At 39.9% G+C, this 20,803-nt stretch overlaps 1 protein-coding gene across 3 annotated transcripts in view; it reads left to right on the top strand.

Moving 5' to 3' along the window:
* cenpj (centromere protein J) overlaps positions 1-20,803 on the top strand; it is a 32,364-nt gene that overhangs the window by 4,503 nt on the left and 7,058 nt on the right. For 2 of the 3 annotated variants that reach the window (XM_061918245.1, XM_061918247.1), the window contains exons 2-10: positions 3,420-3,802; positions 8,380-8,459; positions 8,520-8,601; positions 10,397-11,002; positions 14,049-14,661; positions 18,151-18,265; positions 18,361-18,526; positions 20,186-20,317; positions 20,385-20,495. In XM_061918245.1, the coding sequence (XP_061774229.1) occupies positions 3,443-3,802; positions 8,380-8,459; positions 8,520-8,601; positions 10,397-11,002; positions 14,049-14,661; positions 18,151-18,265; positions 18,361-18,526; positions 20,186-20,317; positions 20,385-20,495 (2,265 nt within the window). In that variant the 5' untranslated portion in view covers positions 3,420-3,442. The remainder of the gene's footprint in view (positions 1-3,419; positions 3,803-8,379; positions 8,460-8,519; positions 8,602-10,396; positions 11,003-14,048; positions 14,662-18,150; positions 18,266-18,360; positions 18,527-20,185; positions 20,318-20,384; positions 20,496-20,803) is intronic. The other variant, XM_061918246.1, reaches the window with a different exon arrangement.

Here is a 20,803-nt window from a genome sequence, read left to right as displayed (position 1 = left end):
CCTAGAAAGAAGATGAAGTTGGTCAAAAGTGTCTTTATTTGACTGTAATGTGCCTAGAAAGAAGATGAAGTTGGTCAAAAGTGACTTTATTTGACTGTAATGTGCCTAGAAAGAAGATGAAGTTGGTCAAAAGTGTCTTTATTTGACTGTAATGTGCCTAGAAAGAAGATGAAGTTGGTCAAAAGTGTCTTTATTTGACTGTAATGTGCCTAGAAAGAAGATGAAGTTGGTCAAAAGTGTCTTTATTTGACTGTAATGTGCCTAGAAAGAAGATGAAGTTGGTCAAAAGTGTCTTTATTTGACTGTAATGTGCCTAGAAAGAAGATGAAGTTGGTCAAAAGTGTCTTTATTTGACTGTAATGTTCCTAGAAAGAAGATGAAGTTGGTCAAAAGTGTCTTTATTTGACTGTAATGTGCCTAGAAAGAAGATGAAGTTGGTCAAAAATGTCTTTATTTGACTGTAATGTGCCTAGAAAGAAGATGAAGTTGGTCAAAAGTGTCTTTATTTGACTGTAATGTGCCTAGAAAGAAGATGAAGTTGGTCAAAAGTGTCTTTATTTGACTGTAATGTGCCTAGAAAGAAGATGAAGTTGGTCAAAAGTGTCTTTATTTGACTGTAATGTGCAGAGAAAGTGTCCCGTGAAGAAGATGAAATTGGTCAAAAGTCTCTTTATTTGACTGTAATGTGCCTAGAAAGAAGAGGAAGTTGGTCAAAAGTGTCTTTATTTGACTGTAATGTGCAGAGAAAGTGTCCCGTGAAGAAGATGAAGTTGGTCAACTGTCTTTATTTGACTGTAATGTGCCTAGAAAGAAGATGAAGTTGGTCAAAAGTGTCTTTATTTGACTGTAATGTGCAGAGAAAGTGTCCCGTGAAGAAGATGAAATTGGTCAAAAGTCTCTTTATTTGACTGTAATGTGCCTAGAAAGAAGAGGAAGTTGGTCAAAAGTGTCTTTATTTGGCTGTAATGTGCCTAGAAAGAAGAGGAAGTTGGTCAAAAGTGTCTTTATTTGACTGTAATGTGCCTAGAAAGAAGATGAAGTTGGTCAAAAGTGTCTTTATTTCGCTGTAATGTGCCTAGAAAGAAGATGAAGTTGGTCAAAAGTCTTTATTTAACTGTAATGTGCAGGGAAAGTGTCCCGTGAAGAAGAGGAAATTGGTCAAAAGTCTCTTTATTTGGCTGTAATGTGTCTAGAAAGAAGATGAAGTTGGTCAAAAGTGTCTTTATTTGACTGTAATTTGCAGGGAAAGTGTCCCGTGAAGAAGATGAAATTGGTCAAAAGTCTTTTTATTTGACTGTAATGTGCCTAGAAAGAAGATGAAGTTGGTCAAGTGTCTTTATTTGACTGTAATGTGCCTAGAAAGAAGATGAAGTTGGTCAAAAGTGTCTTTATTTGGCTGTAATGTGCCTAGAAAGTGTCCCGTGAAGAAGATGAAATTGGTCAAAAGTCTCTTTATTTGACTGTAATGTGCCTAGAAAGAAGAGGAAGTTGGTCAAAAGTGTCTTTATTTGGCTGTAATGTGCCTACAAAGAAGAGAAAGTTGGTCAAAAGTGTCTTTATTTGACTGTAATGTGCCTAGAAAGAAGATGAAGTTGGTCAAAAGTGTCTTTATTTGACTGTAATGTGCCTAGAAAGAAGATGAAGTTGGTCAAAAGTCTTTATTTAACTGTAATGTGTCTAGAAAGAAGATGAAGTTGGTCAAAAGTGTCTTTATTTGACTGTAATGTGCCTAGAAAGAAGATGAAGTTGGTCAAAAGTCTCTTTATTTGACTGTAATGTGCCTAGAAAGAAGATGAAGTTGGTCAAAAGTGTCTTTATTTGACTGTAATGTGCAGAGAAAGTGTCCCGTGAAGAAGATGAAATTGGTCAAAAGTCTCTTTATTTGACTGTAATGTGCCTAGAAAGAAGATGAAGTTGGTCAAGTGTCTTTATTTGACTGTAATGTGCCTAGAAAGAAGATGAAGTTGGTCAAAAGTGTCTTTATTTGACTGTAATGTGCAGAGAAAGTGTCCCGTGAAGAAGATGAAATTGGTCAAAAGTCTCTTTATTTGACTGTAATGTGCCTAGAAAGAAGAGGAAGTTGGTCAAAAGTGTCTTTATTTGGCTGTAATGTGCCTACAAAGAAGAGAAAGTTGGTCAAAAGTGTCTTTATTTGACTGTAATGTGCCTAGAAAGAAGATGAAGTTGGTCAAAAGTGTCTTTATTTGACTGTAATGTGCCTAGAAAGAAGATGAAGTTGGTCAAAAGTGTCTTTATTTGACTGTAATGTGCCTAGAATGAAGATGAAGTTGGTCAAAAGTGTCTTTATTTGACTGTAATGTGCCTAGAAAGAAGAGGAAGTTGGTCAAAAGTGTCTTTATTTGACTGTAATGTGCCTAGAAAGAAGATGAAGTTGGTCAAAAGTGTCTTTATTTGACTGTAATGTTCCTAGAAAGAAGATGAAGTTGGTCAAAAGTGTCTTTATTTGACTGTAATGTGCCTAGAAAGAAGATAAAGTTGGTCAAAAGTGTCTTTATTTGACTGTAATGTGCCTAGAAAGAAGATGAAGTTGGTCAAAAGTGTCTTTATTTGACTGTAATGTGCCTAGAAAGAAGATGAAGTTGGTCAAAAGTGTCTTTATTTGACTGTAATGTGCCTAGAAAGAAGATGAAGTTGGTCAAAAGTGTCTTTATTTGACTGTAATGTGCCTAGAATGAAGATGAAGTTGGTCAAAAGTGTCTTTATTTGACTGTAATGTGCCTAGAAAAAAGATGAAGTTGGTCAAAAGTGTCTTTATTTGACTGTAATGTGCCTAGAAAGAAGAGGAAGTTGGTCAAAAGTGTCTTTATTTGACTGTAATGTGCCTAGAAAGAAGATGAAGTTGGTCAAAAGTGTCTTTATTTGACTGTAATGTGCCTAGAAAAAAGATGAAGTTGGTCAAAAGTGTCTTTATTTGACTGTAATGTGCCTAGAAAGAAGATGAAGTTGGTCAAAAGTGTCTTTATTTGACTGTAATGTGCCTACAAAGAAGATGAAGTTGGTCAAAAGTGTCTTTATTTGACTGTAATGTTCCTAGAAAGAAGATGAAGTTGGTCAAAAGTGTCTTTATTTGACTGTAATGTGCCTACAAAGAAGATGAAGTTGGTCAAAAGTGTCTTTATTTGACTGTAATGTGCCTAGAAAGAAGATGAAGTTGGTCAAAAGTGTCTTTATTTGACTGTAATGTGCCTAGAAAGAAGATGAAGTTGGTCAAAAGTGTCTTTATTTGACTGTAATGTGCCTAGAAAGAAGATGAAGTTGGTCAAAAGTGTCTTTATTTGACTGTAATGTGCCTAGAAAGAAGATGAAGTTGGTCAAAAGTGTCTTTATTTGACTGTAATGTGCCTAGAAAGAAGATGAAGTTGGTCAAAAGTGTCTTTATTTGACTGTAATGTGCCTAGAAAGTGTCCCGTGAAGAGTCGCCATGCTATCCCCGGCCGCCGGGCTTCCGTACGCCGAGGTGGACTTTTTGTCCCGCTGGTTGCCTTGCAGCTCCAAGGCCGGTGTCATCCTCAACGCCGGCCCGGACCTGCGGTACACGCCCCCCTTGGCCACCCCGCCCCAGGAGCCGGATGAGGGCGATACCTGCTCCTCTGACTTCGCCCCGCTGGCGACCTCTGTGGACAGCAGCTTCCTGGGCCCCGAGGACCTGTCGGGGCCACCTGGAGGCGACATGCCTGGGAGTGACAGCCCCAGGACGGGAGCCAGCAGGACCTCACAGGGAGAGGCTGCGGTGTCCCACCACCGCTCACGGGATCTTTCCGTGACGGCCAAACTGGAAAAGGTAGGACAAATTTAACTCTCTCAACTTCTGTCACAGCTTCTTCCCTCAGGCCGGAAGACTCTTGAACGCATCATAATAATCACCTCAATTCCCTCCAAAAATTGGATAAAGTAGCTGGAATATAAAGACAATACAACATACATCCATAAACCTGGATGCATATGCAAAAGTGCAATATATTTATCTGTACAGTCATCTATTTTTTAATATCTGCACCTTACTGCTCTTTTATCCTGCACTACAACCAGCTATTGCAACAACATTTTGTTCTTATCTGTATTGCAAAGTTCAAATTTTAATGACAATAAAAGGAATTAGTGCAATTAGAAAAAAATGGCAAAATCATTGGGGAAACATAAAATAGACTCTGAGTGTAGAGTTTTTAAACATCAGTGGACATATGACTTTTTTCTGTTCAGTGTAAGGAAGAGGTATATTGTCTAATCTGCAATGATATATATATATATATATATATATATATATATATATATATATATATATACATGCACCTGTATAGTTGGGTCAAACAGTTTGGGGACCCTGGACTTAATCCATTCCATTTTTTAATTCCACATACTAATATGCTAAAAGTCTTTAGTGTTGTGTGTGCATACAAACGTTTTAGCTTCCATTTTCCTGTCAGGTTATATTTTTCTTTTGTCGGGAATAATTGTCGTATATTCTTGGCTCGCAGGTTATAGTTTGCTTTGGACATAATTTTAGCTGTTTGCAAATGCACCAAATCATTGAATTTCAATATTCTTGATTCAATAAATTAAGCCAGGGGTCGGGAACCTTTTTGGCTGAGAGAGCCATACAAGCCAAATATTTTTAAAAGTATTTCAGTGAGAGCCATATCATTTTTTTTTTTAACACTGAATACAACTATATATGCGTGCATTTTTAAGAAAGACCAACATTTTTGGAATATAACAAGTCTGTTATTCTTTTTAATAACATTGTTATTCTGAGGCTAACCAACAATAAATACATTACTTCTTACCATTAATGAGACTTCTTGAACAGGTGTGGTAGAAACCGAATGGATGAAAATGCATGAGAATGTTTTATATTTTGAACGTTATTTTTGACACTGTGATTACCAGCGGAATTATTCATTAATTATCGTGTTAAGCAATGTCAGCTAAGATTTATCTGAGAGCCAGGTGCAGTCATCAAAAGAGCCACATCTGGCTCTATAGCCATAGGTTCCCTACCCCTGAATTAAGCGTTTGAGTGTTCTCTACATCCAACATGATCTGTTATTCTAATTGCTCGTTTTTGCAACAAGATGAGTGAATATTATTTCCCAATATTTCTGGGAGCAATAGAGAATATGAAGTGGTTTTTGGTTCAAGAACATATTTTGCTTTATGTATTATATATGCCAATATATGTGTTTTATATCGGTCGATATCGATAATTATTGATATTTTAGGTAAACGTTTTTATTTCAAATGTAAACGTTCTCTGATTATAATCCCCTCAGCTGTCAAGGCAGAAGAGAACGCATGGAAAACAAACAATGTAAACAAGCAGGTTTACTGCCAGGAAGTTAAGGCTGTGTGACGTTTTATTTGGTCTGTTATTCGTAGTATAACAATGAATTTATGTAATGCAGTAAATATTAAAATTACTATTATTTTAAAGTAACACATTTGTGCTATGTTGTCATCTCTTTCATTATACAGTCTTGCACCTGAGTGCCTACCTGTTGTTTCCATATACATGAATAGGGCACGGACGAGGGTTGAATAGAAAAGAGGCGGACGTTACAAATTGCCATACTGACATTTTTATTTTATTTTCTCACTCAAGGCAAAGAATCAACAGCAAGGCAACAAAATGGCGAAGCCAAACTTGCTAGTTGTTACTCTTACCTGATTGGCTGTTAGCTCGGCCCTCCCATTGCTATTTGATCACTTCCTGTTTTGTAAGGTTACCTGCCAGAGTGCATTTGTTCACGCAACCAACCTTGCTCCATTACTTCCGCTTTCTTCCCACCAAAAAATATTCATTTACCTAACATATTAGCGGAGGCATTTTATATTGATATCCATTATGTGTCTATTGCCATGTATATTGATATCCTTTTATTATTTTTATTACTATTATTATTATATTTTGTGTCTTTGCCATATACAAAACTGTTTTTCTGTGACAAAAACAAACCAAAAATATAAACAAATAATAAAAACTCACTATTGACGGACAGATGTGAAGTTGATTTTGAACAGGGGTGTCCAAACTACTTCCCAAGAAGAGTGTGCAGTGTAACGTTTATGTTTACGTTGGTGAACCTCACTCCCCGACAACTTCAAGAGTAGCGCCCGGGCTTTAAGCTCGGTAGTCAGCAAACTCGCCGCTCATGTGGACGGCCAGAGTTAGGGTAATCATATTTCTAAGCAACGTGAACAAAATATCAATGAACATGGACAAAACCTGCCTTCCGCCCGATTGTAGCTGGGATAGGCGCCAGCGCCCCCCGTGACCCCGAAAGGGAATAAGCGGTAGAAAATGGATGGATGGATGGACAAAACCATTAGAAAAGGCAGCTGACCGGCCCCCAGAGACATATTTAGATAACTAGCTTTTATTTCCTGCCACTCATTTTCCTCATCTTTACAGACTATAGTCTCTAATTATATAGCAACGTTCCTTCACTCTCTTGTCTCCCCCCTCCTTATGTGAGTAGCCCCTCCCTCCCCTCCTGCTCTGCATCGCCAACATGTCGACCAATCACGTGCGGCGTTGACGGCAAAAAAAGATGATAAAACAAAACAAGGCGTCTCGTTCATTAAAGGCCCGCGAGCATGGTCGACTTTAAAGAGGTGTCTTTAAAGAGGGTTGGCGTAAAGAGCCAACGGGAGAATGGGTCTCCCGTGTCTTTTGTCAGGATTTAACAATGACATATCCAAGATTGTTCCGGTAATTTATATACAACATCACGTGGGCTCAGATGTTTGGATTGTAAATTAGAAAGGATCCTCCTGCACAGATGGGCCACAAGAGTCTCCACGTTTTCAAGCAGCTGCTGCTAACCCACCAACAGAAGGCTCCGGTAACATCAGCTTTTGTGAGGAAATGTTGTGGTTTCATGAAAACATTTGTCCTAGAGTCTCAGTTGATCTTCATCTAATACTAATAAGGCTACAACCAATATTCCATGAATCTGATTAGATAACATCTTCAATTTATATTCTGTTGCTTTCATGAATTCTTTCAGAAGTGAAGTTAAAATGGATAACACTGCAAAGAAGAAGGTAAATCAAGTTGAATGGAATGTAAAATATGGTAAATAGATGTTATTAGAAGGGAATTACATGGAGAGTAGGGAGCAAAAGGGTGGAAAGTTCCTGGAAATTCACCACGGGAAGTTGCTAAATCAAACTATGAACTACATTCTTGTATGACAACAGGATGGCTAGCAGAACAGAAGGCAGAGGAAACTACACCTTTTCATTTAGTTTGATTTGGGGCGGTATAGCTCGGTTGGTAGAGCGGCCGTGCCAGCAACTTGAGGGTTGCAGGTTCAATCCCCGCTTCCGCCTTCCTAGTCACTGCCGTTGTGTCCTTGGGCAAGACACTTGACCCACCTGCTCCCAGTGCCACCCACACTGGTTTAATTGTAACTTAGATATTGGGTTTCACTATGTAAAGCGCTTTGAGTCACTTGAGGAAAAAGCGCTATATAAATAAAATTCACTTCACTAGTATTTGCAAGTTGAACTTAACTCATCACAAAAAAGGTCAATTCGGATTGCTAACATTGTTAGCATAAATGAATGGGATTTAGCACAGAGAAAATTAGCGTCACGGCTAACGGAGAAATATTTTGGGTTCATTATGAGACTGTGGTGGTACATACACCCAGCTAGCTAGAGATATTGGCTCCAAAATCATTGAACAAGTACAGGAACAGCTAGCTAGCTTGAGTGGAAGTCTGCTGGAGTAGTTTACAGTCATACAGTAACAAGCAATTACACCTCTATTACACTTAAATACCATAGATCAAATATATTTACTCCAGTAATATCATCAACACTTACCTGACTGGATGAAGTCCTTGGACTCAATTCTAGTGTGGCCTCAACAGCCCTGCTGTAGTGTGTAGCTTGCTGGCAATTATCTGGGCATGTGATGGAAGAATGCACTGCACATACCGACAGCCATCAGACTGTATAATGCATATGTTCCTTGACTGCACTTAAATGTAGAATATATGTAGGATATATTTATACTATTCATATATTATATATAGAATATATGTTATATATTATTTATTATTATTATTATTGTCTATTGTGAGCCAACTGTGGTGCTGAATTTCCCCTAGGGATCAATAAAGTACTTTCTCTTCTATTCTATGTGATGGAGGAATGCACAGTCCAGCGTTGAAATTCTACTGAATTTGCATTAAATCCGGTTATTTTAGCAAATAATCATGCTGCAAGATCTAGCATGTTGCATTCAATGTTTATTCCCATGTATTTCCCATTAATTCCCCTGGAAAGTTTCCAACTTTGAATATTCCCGGAATTTTGCGACCCTAATGGAGAGCGATGTGTTGTGTGCAGCTGAGGACGTGGCAGAAGGACATGCAGGACAGCATAGATGCTGCTTCGTTGAGACAGAGCCTAGAGGAGCTGCAAGACAGGTACGCGATGAGCTACTTCTTTTCTTGCCAACAATGACTTGTGTATGTATGACTTTGCAGACCCATAGAGGTGGGCAAGAAGACGTTTGAGGAGTTACTGGAGGAGCAGCTGATGTTGGAGGAGCAGAGGTTGAAAGAGCAGGTGAGAAGAGTCGGGTGGTTGATGTTGATTAATAGGTGACCTTAAGGAACATCACTGGGTGACAGTGAGGAGCAAAGTGTAGATTTAATCCTGCATCTTCTCCATTTCTGTCACTGACCATTATTTTAGTCATCAATTAGTGTCTTCCATTAATCCACTCAGCAAATTAAAAACACTTTATAGCCTCAATGCGATTTTAGGCAAAATAGGCAGCATGGTGCATGAGGGGTTGGTGCATCTGCCTCACAATACGAAGGTCCTGAGTTGTCCTGGGTTCAATCTCTGGCTCGGGATCTTTATGTGTGGAGTTTGCATGTTCTCCCCGTGACTGTGTGGGTTCCCTCCGGGTACTTCAGCTTCCTCCCACCTCCAAAGACATGCACCTGCGGATAGGCCCCTCCCACCTCCAAAGACATGCACCTGCGGATAGGCCCCTCCCACCTCCAAAGACATGCACCTGGGGGTAGGCCCCTCCCACCTCCAAAGACATGCACCTGGGGATAAGCCCCTCCCACCTCCAAAGACATGCACTTGGGGATAGGCCCCTCCCACCTCCAAAGACATGCACCTGGGGATAGGCCCCTCCCACCTCCAAAGACATGCACCTGGGGATAGGCCCCTCCCACCTCCAAAGACATGCACCTGGGGATAGGCCCCTCCCACCCAGAAAGACATGCACCTGGGGATAAGTTGATTGGCAACACTAAATGGTCCCTAGTGTGTGAATGTTGTCTGTCTGTGTTGGCCCTGCGATGAGGTGGCGACTTGTCCAGAGTGTACCCCGCCTTCCGCCCGATTGTAGCTGAGATAGGCACCAGCACCCCCCGCGACCCCGAAGGGAATAAGCGGTAGAAAATGGATAGATAGTTTAAACACATTGTTAGAATAAAATAGATTAAAAATAGTGGGGAGATGAAATAAAGACAAGAAAAGCAAGAACATGAGTCTAAATATATAAACACCAGTCCAAAAGTGTGGAGTGTACTCCATCAATCAGTTGAGATATGGATGAAGCAATAAGTTAATAATGTAGACTTAGTCCTAATGAAATGTACTATGTGGACTTTAGATGCATCAGGTCTTTGTGAGTTGTGTCTTTCATTCCCTTGTCGTGGCGATGATGTCATCTTTAGCATTTACACTTGGCTTCCTGTCTTTGACACTACTTTGGTTCCCATCCATCTTCTACTGCTTGGGTCACGGGGGACTGGAGTCTATCCCAGCTGTGGATCTCGGACATGTCGCCACTTCAGCGCAGAGCCAAGGCAGACAGACAGTCAGGCATTCACACGGCCGCCTTGAATGTTCCCCGCTTTCTTGCCGATGTCAGCGTCTTGCCAGGTGTCCGTTTGTCCCTCTCGGCTTAACTCTCTGCCACAACAGAACCGCTTGGTCCAAACTATTGGAAAGAAAAATAGATGATTTAGGAAATAATGGGTGTTTTAAATTAGGGCTCTGTGGTCATCACCTCCAATTGTGTCAGTTTTTATGAACACATTTGGAGGTGTTGACCACAGAACTTTCCTCCAGAAGGTCTTATCTTTGTGCATGTGATGTCAGACCAACAAGTATGTGATCTAATCACTACATCATCAAAAAATAAGAGTTGTAGAAATGATCGGAAACTCAAGACAGCCATGACATGATTGTCTTTACAAGTGTATGTCAACTTTTGACCACGACTGTATGTATGTATATAAATCCATGTTTTTTTACACTCTTAAGTGTAAAAGTGTTATTTCGGAAAAAATTCTGCTTCTTGCACTAAACCTCGACATCGCTGCGATGTTTGCAGAAGCTGGACGGAAGGGACTCCACGCACACTAAAAGGGCCTTTCTGAGGCGAGGCCAGGGTCTGTCCAGATTTACCAACAAGGACAGGAAGACTCCTCCCAAAGCAGCAACCCAGCCCAGCAACTTGGAGAGAGGTGCCAAGAAAGCGTCGCAGCAGCCCCATCCTGTCCAGCGTAAAATCGCCACTCTCAACAAGGAAAACCGTCCCAGGGAAACCACTTGGCCGCCCCAGAATTCCAGTGTGAAAAGCAAGGCAGCCGAGAAGAAGGTGTTGGGCTGCCACCAGAGACAAAACACGGACCGACGCGGGGGAGTTTCGGGTGCTCAAAGCGACCCGGCGGAGGTTTGCCCGGTCCAGCCCGCCGAGACAAAGCAGGCGGGTGTGCCATCCCAAGCGAGTGGAGCGAGCATCCGGCAGACATGCGGTCCCAGAACAGAGTCGGGAGGCGGAGTTCCGCAGGAGTCTTTTGATGCGTCCTTCGTGGAGAAGGAGCAGCGTTGGGAGTGCGAGCGTCAGCTGGAGAACGTGGAGCTGGGAGAGTTTGAACTCCTGGAGCAAGCGGCCGAGGAGTTTTCCTTCTCCTCCAACTCCTCCTTCGTCACCAAGGTGATGTTTCTCCTCGCACGTCAACCATGACACATAATTCATACACAAACGTGGATGATTGTTGACGCGCGTGCTAAAGTAGAGTGGAGTGGATGCAGTAGCACACAAACATGTTGCTACACTGCAGGAAGGAATACTCTCCCACAAACTTTTACCACTGAGGGCCTCAGACTGACGAATCAGAGGATGAGGGGCCCATTTTGGTAGTTTTCACCTTCAAAACCATTACAATATATCATTTTTTGCCACGTCAGAAAATGTAATTTCAGGAGCAATTTAATGTGAATGTTGACGAGCCAAAGCCAAACTGAAATGTTAACAGTTAGCAAGCTGGCCAGCTAGAGTCAAGTAACAAGTAAAATGAGCTGAAAAGAAAAAGCTATCATGCTATCAGTACTATGCTAGCATGCTTACAGTTACCACTAGTGAAATTCCAAAATACATAAAACTAAAGTGTGCACAAGTGAAATTAGCTAAAAAGAAATTAGCATTTTGTTGTTAGCCTGCTAGAATGATAACTGCAACGTGTGTCCAAAGTACCAAAATATATTACTCTGAGGTGTTTAAAATGCCAGCCTGCCAACGTTGGCATGCATCAAGTACAAAAATATTACGAAAGTGTGTGCCTACAAAATAAACTTAAAAAAAAAAAAAGGCCAGCGTACTGACGTTAGCATGCAAACAGATATTATGTGTCATGAACAAAGGCCTTCACGCTGAGGTGTACAGTTGCAAAATTTGCTAAAAACCCAGCTTGCTAATATTTGAATGCTAACAATTGCGCTGCAGGCTTTTAAAAAAATAGGTACGAGCCGTATATGACCCCCGGGCCGCACCTTGGACACCCCTGCTCTTGTACATAAATAACCAAATAGGAGTAACATTAACGTAGTTAAGTGACAGTTTATAAGTATGTCTGATAAACCCATTGAGTTTGCATATATATGTATATATATATATATATATATATATATATATATATATATATATATATATATATATATATATATATATATATATATATAATGTGTGTGTTTACATATACCGTATGTTTATATATATGTTTATATGCATATGTTTGTATATGTATACAGTATATATATATATGTTTGTGTGCATGTTTATGTTAATATGCATATATTCTTCTTTGGCAGCTTAGTCACAAATGACCATGCTAAAAGTGAAGCTGGAGTGTCCTCTCCAGAGCGTATGCCTGGGCATTATATATGGAGATCCTGGGTTGCCCAGTCGTCAGGATCCCCCTCTCGGCCTTACTGATAAAATTCAAAGGAATGCTAAACATGACGTTTGGCATCAGCTTGGCTGCAGGAGCTGCCGAAACAGTGTTTGCAAGGCACCAATCCGCCTTCGGGGCTCCACTCCTGATTTTGGAAGGTTTGCTCCTTTACACATGGTCGTTGAGTCTATGTATAGACCTCCTCCGCCCTGGCTGTTTGCTGGTTTGTTCAGCTCATCCGCCCATTGGTGCAGTGTAAACACCAAATCTACGGGTAGTCAGAGTTGTCCTTCTCCTAGGAAGACGTCCGGCCAAAGATGTTGAGCTCTTCCTACCCTGCTAGATAGCTGAAGGGCAAGTGCCCTTTGGCGAATCTTGTTTTTGCGTCCACCAGGGTGTCTAACCACCCGCCTCAACAGCCCCAGTTGGGGACTGATGGGAGTGCCAGTTGAGTCCGACCCTGAAACAGGTTGTACTGGATTACAGGTTACCAGTAGCAGATCCAACCGACCTGACCTGACATAAATATGCACATATGTTAGCATATATGCATATATATGTATATATATATATATATATATATATACATACATACATACATTTATACGTTTATATGCATATATGTATACACACACATTTATATGTTTATGGCGCAGTGGGAGAGTGGCCGTGCGCAACCCGAGGGTCACTGGTTCAAATCCCACCTAGAACCAACCTCGTCACGTCCGTTGTGTCCTGAGCAAGACACTTCACCCTTGCTCCTGATGGGTGCTGGTTGGCGCCTTACATGGCAGCTCCCTCCATCCGTGTGTAAATGTGTGTGTGTGAATGGGTAAATGTGGAAGTAGTGTCAAAGCGCTTTGAGTACCTTGAAGGTAGAAAAGCTCTATACAAGTATAACCCATTTATTTATTATTTATATATATATATATATATATATATATATATATATATATATATATATATATATATATATATATATATATAGCAGCACGGTGAAACAGAGGTTAGTGCATGTGCCTCACAATACGAAGATCCTGAGTTCAATCCCGGGCTCGGGATCTGTGGAGTTTGCATGTTCTCCCCGTGACTGTGTCGGTTCCCTCCGGGTACCCCGGCTTCCTCTCACCTCCAAAGACATGCACCTGGGGATAGGCCCCTCCCACCTCCAAAGACATGCACCTGGGGATAGGCCCCTCCCACCTCCAAAGACATGCACCTGGGGATAGGTTGATTGGCAACACTAAATGGTCCCTAGTGTGTGAATGTGAGTGTGAATGTTGTCTATCTGTGTTGGCCCTGCGATGAGGTGGCGACTTGTCCAGGGTGTACGTCGCCTTCCGCCCGAATACATCTAAGATAGGCTCCAGCACCCCGAACGACCCCAAAAATGGACAAGCGGTAGAAAAATGTTTTTTGTAGTTTTGCTTACTATTATCAGGAAGCAGCAACATAACCGCTGTCTTGTTACACAGCATTTAAACTTTCCCTCAGTGACTTCCTGGTCAGTGCAACCTGCAAAATCAACTTCAAAACAAAAGCATGGCAAAATAAACCTGGATTCCACATGTTTGTTTATGTCATTAGAATTTTTTTCTGCCATAGGAAGAAAGATTAGTGCTTGAACATGTAAGACAGCTCTTACGTCAAAACACTCTTTAAGTTGAGGTTCCAGTTTGTAAAATCTATTGCTGTATTAGTTTGGGCTGATTGTCAGGTAGAAATCATCTTCAGATGAGTGTCTTGTCCAAATATGGTCGTAACAAAATACTTTTTGAGGTTGGTGACATTGTGTTCTTGGGCCTGCAGCTTCTCCAAATGGATCATCAAAACCGGAAGCTGCTGGGTGCAGGCATGCTGCACCGGAGACGCCTCTCGTCCACCCCCATCAAGTCCCCGCCCGCCAGAGAGCAGCGCCGCAGTCTTGGAGGCAGTGACGCTGTGCAAAAGAGCAAAGTGAACTTTGACCACAAAGAGGTTACTTCGTCTGCGGCCGGCGGCGACGCTAAAGAGGCGGACCATGGCGTCACGCCGCTTTGCTTCTCCGCGCCGCCTTGCTTCCCCGCGCCACCTCAGCCCGCGTACAACTGTCTCGCCTACCAGGACGAGGACAGCTGTCAGGGTTCCGACAGCGGTGAGAGCGACGCCATCAGCAGCATCGACTCCACGCTGACGGAGGACAATGAGGCGTTGCTGGACCACCCAGTGTTTCACCACGACGATGACGACGCGTGGAACGACCTGGACGACACGGCTGTCCACCCGGTTTCCACGGGAGCGGCCAATCAGGAGCCGGCTCCTCCGACTCCGACTCCTCCTCCTTCCAAACTCATGTTGACACTGTTCCCGTCACTCAGGCCGAAGACCCAGAATGCACCTCTTCCTCCGCCCCCCCAGGACAAGAAGACAGACGAGGAGGCGGGTGAGACGATTGTTGTTATATTTAACTATTCAGAATGCCAGAAGCCATCACAACAAACAAATACTGTTTATATCAGTGACAAATTAATAATTGTCATCTTAAATGTCCACTTCCAATTTTACATACAATAAATACTTTGGTTTGTAACGCGCTTTATAATCCTGCAATTTGAGTGCTAAAACGTAACTAAAAACTAACACTAAAAAGTATTTTATAGCGGCATGGATTAAAAGCTTTTTAGCAAAATGTTTGTTTGGAAACAACTGTACTATTTAAAAAGTGCACCAACAAGTGTATTAAGGCAACAATTATTTTTATATCTAAAAAAAGTACATATGTCATACAATCTAAACATAAAACAATGCAAATATGGATTACAATATGGCAGAACTATAAAGAGAAATAATATGACATGTAATCGAAACAAAGTGATGCAAATGTATTATGAAGGTAAGTATTAAAGAATAATAAACACATTTCATATACCGCATATTACCATGAATTGATTAACGTGGACCCCGACTTAAACAAGTTGAAAAACTCATTGGGGTGTTACCATTTAGTGGTCAATTGTACGGAATATGTACTGAACTGTGCAATCTACTAATAAAAGTTTCAATCAATCAGTCAAAAATAATCCAAGGAAATATTAAATAGCTATCATGCCAAAAATATAAAAGAAAACAATATGACAATCTATATAATGCAAGTTTACTATGGCAGAAAGTATTAAATAAATAAAAATATATATCATATAATCTAAACATAAAATTATGCAAATATTAAAGATTTATTAATATGTCATATTTGTCAAAAAATAAATTTAAAAAATCTAATACATCACATAATCTAAATATAACATTTTGCAAATGTTGAAATCTTTATTACAATAAATTCTATGAATTATATCTGACATTTCCCAACCTCTTAAAGTTGGTTGAACTTGAGGCTCGGAGCAAAACATCTTCACATATAAGTGGTTTAATGTGACTAAATATGATGTAAAAGTCATCAAATGTAAGTTTCACTTTCACTAGTGAGCCTTATTTTTAGTCATGATGCCATCCGTGTGTGAATGTGTGTGTCAATGTTTGTGAGAATGTGTGTGTGAATGTTTGTGTCAATGTCTGTTTGAATGTTTGTGTCAACGTTTGTGCGAATGTTTGTGTCAATGTTTGTGTCAATGTTTGTGAGAATGTGTGAATGTTTGTGTCAATGTCTGTTTGAATGTTTGTGTCAATGTGTGTGTGAATGTATGTGCGAATGTTTGTGTCAATGTGTGTGTGAATGCATGTGCGAATGTTTGTGTCAGTTTGTGTGAATGTTTGTGAGAATGTTTGAGTGTGTGTGAATGTTTGTGTGAGTGTGTGTGAATGTTTGTGTCAATGTCTGTTTGAATGTTTGTGTCAATGTTTGTGTCAATGTTTGTGTCAATGTCTGTTTGAATGTTTGTGTCAATGTTTGTGTGAATGTTTGTGTCAATGTCTGTTTGAATGTTTGTGTCAATGTGTGTATGAATGTATGTGCGAATGTTTGTGTCAATGTGTGCGTGTGTGAATGTTTGTGTCAATGTCTGTTTGAATGTTTGTGTCAATGTATGTGAGTGAATGTCTGAATGTTTGTGTCAATGTATGTGAGTGAATGTCTGTTTGAATGCTTGTGTCAATGTTTGTGTCAATGTGTGTGTGTGTGTCAATGTTTGTGTTAATGTCTGTTTGAATGTTTGTGTCAATGTATGTGAGTGAATGTCTGTTTGAATGTTTGTGTCAATGTATGTGAGTGAATGTCTGTTTGAATGCTTGTGTCAATGTTTGTGTCAATGTGTGTGTGTGTCAATGTTTGTGTTAATGTCTGTTTGAATGTTTGTGTCAATGTATGTGAGTGAATGTCTGTTTGAATGTTTGTGTCAATGTATGTGAGTGAATGTCTGTTTGAATGTTTGTGTGAATGTATGTGAGTGAATGTCTGTTTGAATGTTTGTGTCAATGTATGTGAGTGAATGTCTGTTTGAATGCTTGTGTCAATGTTTGTGTCAATGTGTGTGTGTGTCAATGTTTGTGTTAATGTCTGTTTGAATGTTTGTGTCAATGTATGTGAGTGAATGTCTGTTTGAATGTGTGTGTCAATGTATGTGAGTGAATGTCTGTTTGAATGCTTGTGTCAATGTTTGTGTCAATGTGTGTGTGTGTCAATGTTTGTGTTAATGTCTGTTTGAATGTTTGTGTCAATGTATGTGAGTGAATATCTGAATGCTTGTGTCAATGTTTGTGTCAATGTGTGTGTGTGTCAATGTTTGTGTTAATGTCTGTTTGAATGTTTGTGTCAATGTGTGTGCGAATGTTTGTGTCAATGAGTGTGTCTGAATGTTTGTGTTAATGTCTGTTTGAATGATTTTGTGTCAATGTGTGTGAATGTTTGTGTTAATGTTTGTGTCAATGTGTGTGTGTGAGTTTTAGTGTCAATGTCTGTTTGAATGTTTGTGTCAGTTTGTGTGTGTCAATGTTTGTGTCAACGTTTGTGCGAATGTTTGTGTAAATGTGTTTGTGTCAATGTTTGTGTGAATGTGTGTGTGTGAATGTTTGTGTCAATGTCTGTTTGAATGTTTGTGCGAATGTCTGTTTGAATGTTTGTGTCATTGTTTGTGTCAATGTCTGTTTGAATGTTTGTGTCAATGTTTGTGTGAATTTGTGTGTGAATGTTTGTGTCAATGTGTGTGTGTGTGAATGTTGGTGTCAATGTCTGTTTGAATGTTTGTGTCAGTTTGTGTGTGTCAATGTTTGTGTCAACGTTTGTGCGAATGTTTGTGTAAATGTGTTTGTGTCAATGTTTGTGTGAATGTGTGTGTGTGAATGTTTGTGTCAATGTCTGTTTGAATGTTTGTGCGAATGTCTGTTTGAATGTTTGTGTCATTGTTTGTGTCAATGTCTGTTTGAATGTTTGTGTCAATGTTTGTGTGAATTTGTGTGTGAATGTTTGTGTCAATGTTTGTCCAAAAGTGTGTGAGAATGTTGGTGTGGGTGATTGTTTGTGTGAATGGTTGTTTGAATGTGTGTGAGTGTTTGTGTCAATAATTGTGTGAATGCGTGTGTGTGAATGTTGGTGTGAGTGATTGTTTGTGTAAATTTTTTTGTATGAATGTTTGTGTGTGATTGTTTGCGTGTGATTGTTTGAGGGTGTGTGAGTGTGTGTGCGTGTGCGTCTGTGTGTGTGTGTGTGGGATATATATTATGTCCAGCACTTTGGATATCATTCCAGGTAGAGTGGAACCTGGATTATTTGAAGTAACTGGTTGTGTGAAGGTTTGTGTGGTGAAGATGATGTCTGGTCCTCAAACATTGTACTGTTCTTATCTTTTATCAACACAGTTAGTCCACTTTCAACACAACATGAAGTGCCACACACTAGTGTGCATCAAACACACTACACTCTCTCTGTTTACAAGCCCACCTGTGTGTGTGTGTGTGTGTGTGTGTGTGTGTGTGTGTGTAGGCCAGTCCATCCGGGTGAGGGAGAAGCTGGAGATAGAGATGGAGTGCTTCAAGAAGAACAACGAGGTGCTGGCCAGGCTGAGACAAGAGATGGAGAAGACGCGTGAGAAGATGAGGTCATCCACACGCCTCGCCTCCCTCCTTCTGCTTCTTCTCCTTCTCCTTCTCCTCCTCCTTGTCCGTCCTGATCCCCATGCGCTGCACCCTGCAGGAAGGAGAGCGAGGCGTGGGAGCAGCAGAAGGCGGAGCAGCAGGCTGACTTTGAGCGGTACAAGAAGGACGAAGTCAGGAGGCTGCAGAGGGAACGCAAAGTGTTTGACACGCACGCCAGCGCCCTGCGAGCTGCACCAGGCAGGAAGGAGCGAGAGGAGATCCAGGTCACGCCCCCGAAATAACACTTTTTCATGAGGGTGATGCGCTGTGACAAAAATGGCCGTAGATTTTAGGGTAAAAAACTGGCAGCTCACTCACCACAACTTAAACATAAACATTTTTTTTTTACATTGCAGTCATTTACTGTTAAAAAAAAACAAAAAACTACAGAAATGTTATGGTAAAATGTTGCTGAGTGACCTCCAAGTTTTTACATGGTGAAATGTATAAAACCCACCTGGCTTCCATACTTCCCGCTTTCTTCTGACGGAGAAGGAAAAGTAGGATCCAGCCTTTTATCCAACACATTTTTGATTGACATTGATTCATAAAAATAATAATAATACATTTTATTTCTGGGCACCTTTCTAGACACTCAAGGACACCGTACATCTGTTAAGTCGATTACAAGTCTATCGCGATATATATTGATATCGTTCTTATTATTAAACACCTTTTTTTATTGATATTGATTACAAGTCTATCAAGATAAATATTGATATCGTCGTTTTTATTGAACACATTTTTTATTGATATTGATTACAAGTCTATCAAGATAAATATTGATATCGTCGTTTTTATTGAACACATTTTTTATTGATATTGATTACAAGTCTATCAATATAAATATTGATATCGTCGTTTTTATTGAACACATTTTTTATTGATATTGATTACAAGTCTATCACAATATATATTGATTTACCGGTAGTTCTTTTTATCGAATGCATTTTTTATTGATTACAAGTCTATCGCGATATATTGATATTGTTCTTTTTATTGAACGCATTATTTATTGATATTGATTAAAAGTCTGTCGCAATATATATTGTTCTTTTTATCTAACAGGTTTTTTATTGATATTGATTACAAATCTATCGCGATGTATATTGATATCGGTCTTTTTATCCAAAGCTTTTTTATTGATATTGATTAGTAGTCTATCGCGATATACATTGATATTGTTCTTTTTATCAAAAAAGTTTGTATTGATACTGATTACAAGTTTATTGCGATATATATTGATTGTTCTTTTTACCGAATGCATTTTTTTATTGATTACAAGTCCATCACGATATATTGATAGTGTTTTGTTTTTTATCGACCGCATTATGTATTGATATTGATTAAAAGTCTGTCGTGGTATATATTGATATTGTTCTTTTTATCGAACACATTTTTTTATTGATATTGATTACAATATCACAATATATGTTGATATTGTTCTTTTTATCAAACACATTTTTTATTGATATTGATTAAAAGTCTATTGCAATATATATTGATATCATTCTATCGCTTTGGCCTCCTTAAAAAGGGTTAGAAAAGCGCTATACAAGTACAACCCATTTACCATTACTATATCGCCCAGGACTACCACCTTGTCCTCCAGTGATAACACTACTTGTAAGAGATATACTTTACTTGCACCAATGAGATGATGATTATTAACTTAAGGGAACGGCTCCACACTATTGATAAACGTCCAAAAGCTAAAAATTGGCTTTTGTGATCAACATTAAACAATCCCTCTTTCTTGGAAATTGTCCGATACGGATCAATGGTGCGTTAGGACTACTAATAATTCAAAACTTGTTCCTATAGGAGAATTTCCAATCTACTGGCAGACAATGTATTGAATGGCATAGGTGTGACTCTTGCAGAGGCTGAAGGAGCAGCTGAGCGGCCTGCAGGAGGAGCAGAGGAAGAAGGAGAGCCGCTGGTCTTCCGCTCACGCTCGCCTTCGCCAGCAGATAGACCTTCTCACCCAGGAGAACTTGGCTCTGAAGAACCAGGTGAGCGCTTCACTCCAGGCACGCAGCCGAGGCGGGACGTTGCTCTCACCTGCTGTGGTGTGGTCAGGTGTGTGTGCTGGAGAAGCTGCGTGTCAGCGCCTTGAAGAAAAAGCATGTAGGAGCAGAGAGGAGCACTAAAGACGCCCTGCCTTCGTCCATCAAGGGAGTCACCTTTGCCGTAAGTCCTGTTGTTTCATGTGTGTGAGTGTGGACGCACACTGGAGAACCACAACGCTTTTTCATCAGTGGAAAAAAGATTTTTGTGTTATTAGTTATGAATATTAACTTTTTGTATTTGTATTGTTGCACTGTGCCTTTTTACTTTATTCTTTAACTGTTGTTTACACTTGACATAACTTGCAACTTTTTTTTTTACTTGACATAACTTTTTTTTACTTTACATAACTTTTTTATTTTTTTTACTTGAAATAATTTTGATTTTTTTTACACGTGACATAACTTTTTTACTCGACATATCTTTTTTTT

The sequence above is a fragment of the Nerophis ophidion genome, linkage group LG13 (genome assembly GCF_033978795.1).
Source record: "Nerophis ophidion isolate RoL-2023_Sa linkage group LG13, RoL_Noph_v1.0, whole genome shotgun sequence".
NCBI classification, from domain to species: Eukaryota; Metazoa; Chordata; class Actinopteri; order Syngnathiformes; family Syngnathidae; genus Nerophis; species Nerophis ophidion.
Note: the sequence above shows the minus strand (reverse complement) of the source record. Positions and strands in the feature narration are given on the sequence as shown.